The 9,158-nt window shown below is 43.0% G+C and overlaps 1 protein-coding gene across 1 annotated transcript in view; it reads left to right on the top strand.

The window, feature by feature from the left end:
• Nucleotides 1–4,064: 4,064 nt before the first annotated feature.
• The window catches only part of paxip1 (PAX interacting (with transcription-activation domain) protein 1), a 54,349-nt gene continuing 49,255 nt past the window's right edge, over nucleotides 4,065–9,158 (top strand). The window contains exon 1 of the mRNA XM_061731503.1: nucleotides 4,065–4,247. Within this exon, the coding sequence (XP_061587487.1) occupies nucleotides 4,167–4,247 (81 nt within the window). The 5' untranslated portion in view covers nucleotides 4,065–4,166. The remainder of the gene's footprint in view (nucleotides 4,248–9,158) is intronic.

Genomic DNA, 9,158 nt, shown 5'->3' with positions numbered 1-9,158 from the left:
CATAAATGTGTGACTACAACAGAAATTAACTCCTAGTTGAAAATATTTTGAAGACTGGGTTGTGATATGAAGTATGAGGTGTTGTTTAGCATGCATGATAAACAGCAGGGAAATGTTGGAATTATTGTAAGTTATCATGCTCGCTATTAACAGAACGTATGATAATTTTCTTACGCCTGTGACGCACTGATAAAACAATAAAACAACTTCTGCTGCTGTGAGAAATAAACATGAGGAAAGTTCATCTGTTCTGCTCCAGTTCTGATAGAAATGACTGTCGTCAGTATTAATTATTGATGTGATTGATGACGACGTTAATTAATGAGTCAATGAGTTGGTGAGACGGAGGGACAGATAGATCATTTAAATGCAGTAATTTATGTGTCCACTAGAGGGAAAATAAGTACATTTATTGCAGTAAATCATGTGTCCACTAGAGGGCAAATAAACGCATTTAAATGCAATAACTTTTATGTCCTCTAGAGGGCAAATAAATGCATTTTAATGCAGTAATTTATGTGTCCACTAGAGGGCAAATAAATGCATTTAAATGCAGTAATTAAATATGTCCACTAGAGGGCCAATAAGTAATTTTAATGCAGTAATTTCTATGTCCACAAGAGGGAAAATAAATGCATTTAAATGCAGTAATTTATATGTCCACTAGAGGGCAAATAAGTAATTTTAATGCAGTAATTTATATGTCCACAAGAGGGAAAATAAATGCATTTAAATGCAGTAATTTATGTGTCCACTAGAGGGAAAAGAAATTAATTTAAAGCAGCACTATGTAACCTTTCCACCTTAATCTAATATTTCATCATCATCATTGTGATGGAACATCAACTTCCAACAGGTTTAATGAACCTCTGTCCTGGTCTGAGGGGGTCTGTATCGCCTTCACTGGCACTCTGTAACTTTGAGGAGCATGGTAGGAACCCTGCCACACTAAATAACTACACATTTTTACGACTTTGACTGCTTTACGGCATACGTCACTTCTCCCTCCTTCCCCATTCGCAGTCGAGACGAAAATGGGCGGGGCTTGGAGCGAGAGCTCCGGAGAAGCTGGTAACCCGTTGCTGTTGTGGTTATTCTGTAACCATGGTAACCTGTTGCTGTTGTGGGTTATTCTGTAACCATGGTAACCCGTTGCTGTGTTGTGGCTGCAGCAGCTCCACATAACAGACGTGGGGAAAAGATCGCTAATGGTTTAACTTTTCAACGGTTTCCTGCTCGGAGGCAGAACCACAGAGGCCGAGTATCTGATATAACAGAGTAAAAGAGTGAAAAAGTTGTCGGCTCGGTTGGATCGCGGCTGAAACGACCAAACATAATGTTCCTCAGTAAACAAACAAACACGCACAGACGGGGTCGGATCAAAACACGGGTTTATTAAACCACAAACAAACACTCACAGACCGGGGTCGGATCATTCAAACGGGTTTTATTCCCCACTTCTCCAACTAAACGCAGTTGTTGGCCAGCTCTCTGCGGTGCGATTAATTTTGTTGAGGAAAAAATATTAACTATTTGATTTGTAGCTGCAGAGGAAAAAAATAATCTCACGAGGAAAAAAAAATATTGCTCACGCCTCGGAGCCTCTTCAGCATAATATAGCAGTCAAAAAAAAGAAAAGAAAAGTAAGAGTAATACAAAACATGTACTGTATGTTGTACTATTATACTAATTTATTGAAACACATGGCGAGTCAAACATTTACCAAAGCAGCTGCCAAACACTCCTAAACAAGGTAGTCTAAGACGTGGGTTGTGCAGAACTGCGGCAGTAAATCCTTCTAAAGAGTGCAGCTCCGACGAGGAGTTCCACTCTTTAGTAGTGATTTCATATGGATCCAGACCGTTAATAATCATTATTTTCTCCATATACTGCTCCCTGGCTTCCTTGTTTAAGGTTCCCGGTAAATTCCAGTTCCTTTCCAGCAGTTTAACATCTTTTTTTTGCGTTCCGTCTGTTCACTTGGTGAAACAGAAAAGCGTCCAGTCTCCTCTCATCAAAACAAATGCAGCGACGGGACAGGAGTTTTCCGGCAGTACGCGCTGGTGCTCATGGGAAACGTAGTGTTCTTTCTGGTAAAACACTAATAATAATAATAAAGCACTACCGCTTTTGTCCAAAAGATGCCGCCAAACTCAGAAAAGCTGAAAGTTATGTTGTGCTGCTTTAAACAGATAAATAAAACTAAATCGGCTGTGACAGACTAACTGGCGCCCTCTGGTGGACAAATAAAAACACTGCGCTGCCACGATAAAACGGTAAAGGTGACAAACTACGTTAATAAATAACAACCAAACTTGAACGGTGAGTAAGTGTATACACTACAAATCACAGTATACTTAACAATATAACATGTCCTTACTTACAGACAAAGATTTACCAAGCTCCGTTGGCATGGTAACCGTTAACGTCGTTGGCATGGTAACCGTTAACGTCGTTGGCATGGTAACCGTTAACGTCGTTGGCATGGTAACCGTTGGCATGGTAACCGTTGGCATGGTAACCGTTGGCATGGTAACCGTTAACGTCGTTGGCATGGTAACCGTTGGCATGGTAACCGTTGGCGTCGCCGGAGCTGCACGGGTCTGTCTGAAAACGGTCAGACTAGGAACGTTACTAGTTCACCGCAGGAAGGAACAGTTACAAACATGAAAAATGATTTATATCTTATTCATTTGATGTCAGACAGAAGGATTTCTGTTGTCTAGTTGTCACAATAATCACATTATTGGTTCCATATTATGTTTTTTGCAAATATAATCATGACTACTTTCATTAAACTCTGTTTAAACTTTTATAAACAGTCACACCGGTTCATTTTGACCCTGGAAAACAGCTGTGATTGGTTTTAAATCAGTATTCTGATTAAACCTGATCAGTGTGTTATAATATAAACGCATTTCCATTAAAGGCAGATAAAATAACACATTTAACCCAGAATTAGGTTATAATGTATGTAATGTGTTATTGGTAGTCAAACCTAACATGAGCAGAAGTTAAAGAATAAGTCGTCACCCGTAACTGTACAGGTAAATGGTTATTTAGCAGACGCTTTTATCCAAAGCAACGTGTATAACATTACAGAACATTATAGTATAGTTATAGTATAATTATAGTATTGTTATTATAAATACGTGTTAATAAATGATTAGTGAATGGGGGTAGGATTAAATAAGTTTAAACTTCTTCCTACTCCTTTTTCCACATGTAATTAAGTTATGAAGTGTTAAAGTATGAAACTTTTGTTTTGTTGTTTTGTTTTCTTATCTTCTCTTTAATTGTTGTCTTTTACATGTACAAAATAGAAATAAAATAAAATGTATGTATATATATTTTTTTTCTTTTTTTTCTTTAACCTTTATTTCACCAGGAAACAAAAACTAAAAAAAAAAAAAAAAAAAAATTCCTCACTGCTGCTAGTCGGTAAATGTAAACTCTGAACAGCTGAAATAATTAAAGTGCATGAACAAAAGTGCGGTGACAACCACGTAAATCCATTATGTGTTGGAATAAAATATCAATATATGCTGTCAGTTATCGATTATTTATTGCAGCAGAGAGCGCAACAATATTTTGCAATATCGATCATCTTACATATATATATATATATATATATATATATATATATATATATATATATATATATATATATATATATATATAAATAAACTATAAATAAACTATAAATAAAAATATAGTATCTATATGTATATATGTGTGTCAGATGACTGTATAAATAAAGTATAAATAAAAATGAAGTATATATTTGTGTGTGTGTCAGCTGTTTGTATAAATAAAGTTAGAAACAGTAAATAAAGACAGGGATGTACCATCGAGTGGGGGGGGATTCCTTCGCACCAAACAATCATATTTCTATTTACATTCACGTGGAACATACATGTTGTCGACAAAACACACTTTAATCATTTTAAACATTTCAAGAGCCATGAGAGTGAGATGATAAAGGTGAATAAAACCCTAAAACAGTGATTATTCCTGGTGTCGGTCCCCCCCCGACCTTCAGCAGCTTCTCCCCCGTCCGTCCGTCACTGCAGCCGGACGGCGTCGCTCCAGGACCCGCTAGTCCCCGCAATTACCGCTCCAGTCCCCGCATTTACTGCTCCAGGAGCCCCTACTCCCGCTCCGCCATGGCCGAGGAGCCGCTGCTCGTTCCCCCCGAGCTCTTCAGGGACGTCAAGTTCTACGTGGTGGGAGACATCGACCCGCAGGTGAGAGGCGGGAACCCGCGGACCGGCCGCCATCTTTAACCCTCCTTCATCCTCCATGGAGCTGGTTAGCTGCTAGTTAGCAGCTACATGCTAACCGTTCATTCTCTATGGGGGGAGCTGGTTAGCAGCTAGTTAGCAGCTACATGCTAACCGCCTGTCAGAGCGGGACTCGGCCGGGGGGCTGGTGCCCGGGGCCGGGGGGCCGGGGGGCTGGTGCCAGGGGCCGGGGGACCGGGGGGACGGGACCGGGACCGGTGCCGGGGGACTGGGGGACTGGGGGGCCGGGTCCCGGTCCCCCAGTCCCCCAGTCCCCCGGCACCCAGAGCAGCAGATAAAACATTTATATGGGTTTATTTAGTTTTAGTGTTTTATTGACCCGGAACCCCCGCGCTCTGTGTGACGTCAGAAGGCGCGCTCAGGTCGCGGGAAAACTAGTATTAAAATAAAACTAAAATAAATAAAACTAATAATATAAACTATTAAATAAAACTAGGATTTACTTACTAGTTTAAATGATTTATTTACTAGTTTATTTATTTATTAACTAGTTTAAAGGATTTATTTACTAGTTTGTTTATTTATTTATTTACTAGTTTAAATTATTTATTTACTAATTTACGTCCTTATTTACGGCTGATTGGTTGTGAACTACGACCTTGTTTTAAATAGTTTTTTTTATTTATTTTTATTGAAATCTAGATACAAACAAACCGAGCACATCCAGTCCTATCGTGGGTTAGGATGAAGCTCGTCCAGTTAGGACAGTCCCATAGAAAATAAAGACATGGAATTGTTTTTGACGCTGACGCTGTCGCGTGCAGTTAGCGGTGTAACAGCTGACAACGGAGCTGCTGACGGTGTTGTTATTTTCAGGTGGTGACGGTGTTGTTATTATCAGGTGGTGCAGCTGCTGACGGTGTTGTTATTTTCAGGTGGTGACGGTGTTGTTATTATCAGGTGGTGCAGCTGCTGACGGTGTTGTTATTTTCAGGTGGTGACGGTGTTGTTATTATCAGGTGGTGCAGCTGCTGACGGTGTTGTTATTTTCAGGTGGTGCAGGTGGTGACGGTGTTGTTATTTTCAGGTGGTGCAGCTGCTGACGGTGTCATTATTATCGGGTGGTGCAGGTGTTATTTTCAGGTGGTGCAGGTGGTGACGGTGTTGTTATTTTCAGGTGGTGCAGCTGCTGACGGTGTTGTTATTATCGGGTGGTGCAGGTGTTATTTTCAGGTGGTGCAGGTGGTGACGGTGTTGTTATTATCAGGTGGTGCAGCTGCTGACGGTGTAGTTATTATCAGGTGGTGCAGCTGCTGACGGTGTTGTTATTTTCAGGTGTATCAGGTGCTGACGGTGTTGTTATTATCAGGTGGTGCAGGTGCTGACGGTGTTGTTATTATCAGGTGGTGCAGCTGCTGACGGTGTTGTTATTTTCAGGTGGTGAAGGTGTTGTTATTTTCAGGTGGTGAAGGTGTTGTTATTATCAGGTGGTGAAGGTGTTGTTATTTTCAGGTGGTGAAGGTGTTGTTATTATCAGGTGGTGAAGGTGTTGTTATTTTCAGGTGGTGAAGGTGTTGTTATTATCAGGTGGTGAAGGTGTTGTTATTATCAGGTGGTGAAGGTGTTGTTATTATCAGGTGGTGAAGGTGTTGTTATTTTCAGGTGGTGAAGGTGTTGTTATTATCAGGTGGTGAAGGTGTTGTTATTTTCAGGTGGTGAAGGTGTTGTTATTATCAGGTGGTGAAGGTGTTGTTATTTTCAGGTGGTGAAGGTGTTGTTATTATCAGGTGGTGAAGGTGTTGTTATTTTCAGGTGGTGAAGGTGTTGTTATTATCAGGTGGTGAAGGTGTTGTTATTTTCAGGTGGTGAAGGTGTTGTATTTTCAGGTGGTGAAGGTGTTGTTATTTTCAGGTGGTGAAGGTGTTGTTATTATCAGGTGGTGAAGGTGTTGTTATTTTCAGGTGGTGCAGGTGGTGAAGGTGTTGTTATTATCAGGTGGTGCAGCTGCTGACTGTGTTATTTTCAGGTGGTGCAGCTGCTGACGGTGTTATTTTCAGGTGTAGCAGGTGGTGACGGTGTTATTATCAGGTGGTGCAGGTGGTGACGGTGTTATTATCAGGTGGTGCAGGTGGTGACGGTGTTATTATCAGGTGGTGCAGGTGGTGACGGTGTTATTTTCAGGTGGTGCAGCTGCTGAAGGTGTTGTATTTTCAGGTGGTGACGGTGGTGAAGGTGTTGTTATTTTCAGGTGGTGCAGCTGCTGAAGGTGTTGTTATTTCAGGTGGTGCAGGTGGTGACGGTGTTGTTATTTTCAGGTGGTGCAGCTGCTGAAGGTGTTGTATTATCAGGTGGTGACGGTGTTGTTATTTTCAGGTGGTGCAGGTGGTGAAGGTGTTGTTATTATCAGGTGGTGCAGCTGCTGACGGTGTTGTTATTTTCAGGTGGTGCAGGTGGTGAAGGTGTTGTTATTATCAGGTGGTGCAGCTGCTGAAGGTGTTGTTATTTTCAGGTGGTGCAGGTGGTGAAGGTGTTGTTATTATCAGGTGGTGAAGGTGTTGTTATTTTCAGGTGGTGCAGGTGGTGAAGGTGTTGTTATTATCAGGTGGTGCAGCTGCTGACTGTGTTATTTTCAGGTGGTGCAGCTGCTGACGGTGTTGTTATTATCGGGTGGTGACGGTGTTATTATCAGGTGGTGCAGGTGGTGACGGTGTTATTATCAGGTGGTGCAGCTGCTGACGGTGTTATTTTCAGGTGGTGCAGCTGCTGACGGTGTTGTTATTTTCAGGTGGTGCAGCTGCTGACGGTGTTGTTATTTTCAGGTGGTGCAGCTGCTGACGGTGTTGTTATTTCCAGGTGGTGCAGCTGCTGACGGTGTTGTTATTTTCAGGTGGTGAAGGTGTTGTTATTATCAGGTGGTGCAGCTGCTGACTGTGTTATTTTCAGGTGGTGCAGCTGCTGAAGGTGTTGTTATTTTCAGGTGGTGAAGGTGTTGTATTTTCAGGTGGTGCAGCTGCTGACGGTGTTGTTATTTTCAGGTGGTGCAGCTGCTGACGGTGTTGTTATTTTCAGGTGGTGCAGCTGCTGACGGTGTTGTTATTTTCAGGTGGTGCAGCTGCTGACGGTGTTGTTATTATCAGGTGGTGCAGCTGCTGACGGTGTTGTTATTATCAGGTGGTGCAGCTGCTGACGGTGTTGTTATTATCAGGTGGTGCAGCTGCTGACGGTGTTGTTATTTTCAGGTGGTGCAGCTGCTGAAGGTGTTGTATTTTCAGGTGGTGACGGTGGTGAAGGTGTTGTTATTTTCAGGTGGTGACGGTGTTGTATTATCAGGTGGTGCAGGTGCTGACGGTGTTGTTATTTTCAGGTGGTGCAGGTGGTGACGGTGTTGTATTTTCAGGTGGTGACGGTGGTGAAGGTGTTGTTATTTTCAGGTGGTGCAGGTGGTGACGGTGTTGTTATTTTCAGGTGGTGCAGCTGCTGAAGGTGTTGTATTTTCAGGTGGTGACGGTGGTGAAGGTGTTGTTATTTTCAGGTGGTGCAGGTGGTGACGGTGTTGTTATTTTCAGGTGGTGCAGCTGCTGAAGGTGTTGTATTATCAGGTGGTGACGGTGTTGTTATTTCAGGTGGTGCAGGTGGTGACGGTGTTGTTATTTTCAGGTGGTGCAGGTGGTGAAGGTGTTGTTATTATCAGGTGGTGCAGCTGCTGACGGTGTTGTTATTATCAGGTGGTGCAGCTGCTGACGGTGTTGTTATTATCAGGTGGTGCAGCTGCTGACGGTGTTGTTATTTTCAGGTGGTGCAGCTGCTGACGGTGTTGTTATTATCAGGTGCTGACGGTGTTGTTATTTTCAGGTGGTGCAGCTGCTGAAGGTGTAGTTATTTTCAGGTGGTGCAGGTGGTGACGGTGTTGTTATTATCAGGTGGTGCAGCTGCTGAAGGTGTTGTATTTTCAGGTGGTGCAGCTGCTGACGGTGTTGTTATTTTCAGGTGGCGCAGCTGCTGAAGGTGTAGTTATTTCAGCTGCTGACGGTGTTGTTATTATCAGGTGGTGCAGCTGCTGAAGGTGTTGTATTTTCAGGTGGTGACGGTGTTGTATTTTCAGGTGGTGCAGCTGCTGACGGTGTTGTTATTATCAGGTGCTGACGGTGTTGTTATTTTCAGGTGGTGCAGCTGCTGAAGGTGTTGTATTTTCAGGTGGTGACGGTGTTGTATTTTCAGGTGGTGCAGCTGCTGACGGTGTTGTTATTATCAGGTGCTGACGGTGTTGTTATTTTCAGGTGGTGCAGCTGCTGAAGGTGTTGTATTTTCAGGTGGTGCAGCTGCTGACGGTGTTGTTATTATCAGGTGGTGCAGCTGCTGAAGGTGTAGTTATTTCAGCTGCTGACGGTGTTGTTATTATCAGGTGGTGCAGCTGCTGAAGGTGTTGTATTTTCAGGTGGTGACGGTGTTGTATTTTCAGGTGGTGCAGCTGCTGACGGTGTTGTTATTATCAGGTGCTGACGGTGTTGTTATTTTCAGGTGGTGCAGCTGCTGAAGGTGTTGTATTTTCAGGTGGTGACGGTGTTGTATTTTCAGGTGGTGCAGCTGCTGACGGTGTTGTTATTATCAGGTGCTGACGGTGTTGTTATTTTCAGGTGGTGCAGCTGCTGAAGGTGTTGTATTTTCAGGTGGTGCAGCTGCTGAAGGTGTTGTATTTTCAGGTGGTGACGGTGGTGAAGGTGTTGTTATTTTCAGGTGGTGATGGTGTTGTATTATCAGGTGGTGCAGGTGCTGACGGTGTTGTTATTTTCAGGTGGTGCAGGTGGTGACGGTGTTGTTATTATCAGGTGGTGCAGCTGCTGAAGGTGTTGTATTTTCAGGTGGTGACGGTGGTGAAGGTGTTGTTATTTTCAGGTGGTGCAGCTGCTGAAGGTG

The sequence above is a fragment of the Cololabis saira genome, chromosome 10 (genome assembly GCF_033807715.1).
Source record: "Cololabis saira isolate AMF1-May2022 chromosome 10, fColSai1.1, whole genome shotgun sequence".
NCBI lineage: Eukaryota > Metazoa > Chordata > Actinopteri > Beloniformes > Belonidae > Cololabis > Cololabis saira.
This window is presented reverse-complemented; position numbering and strand designations above follow the sequence as displayed.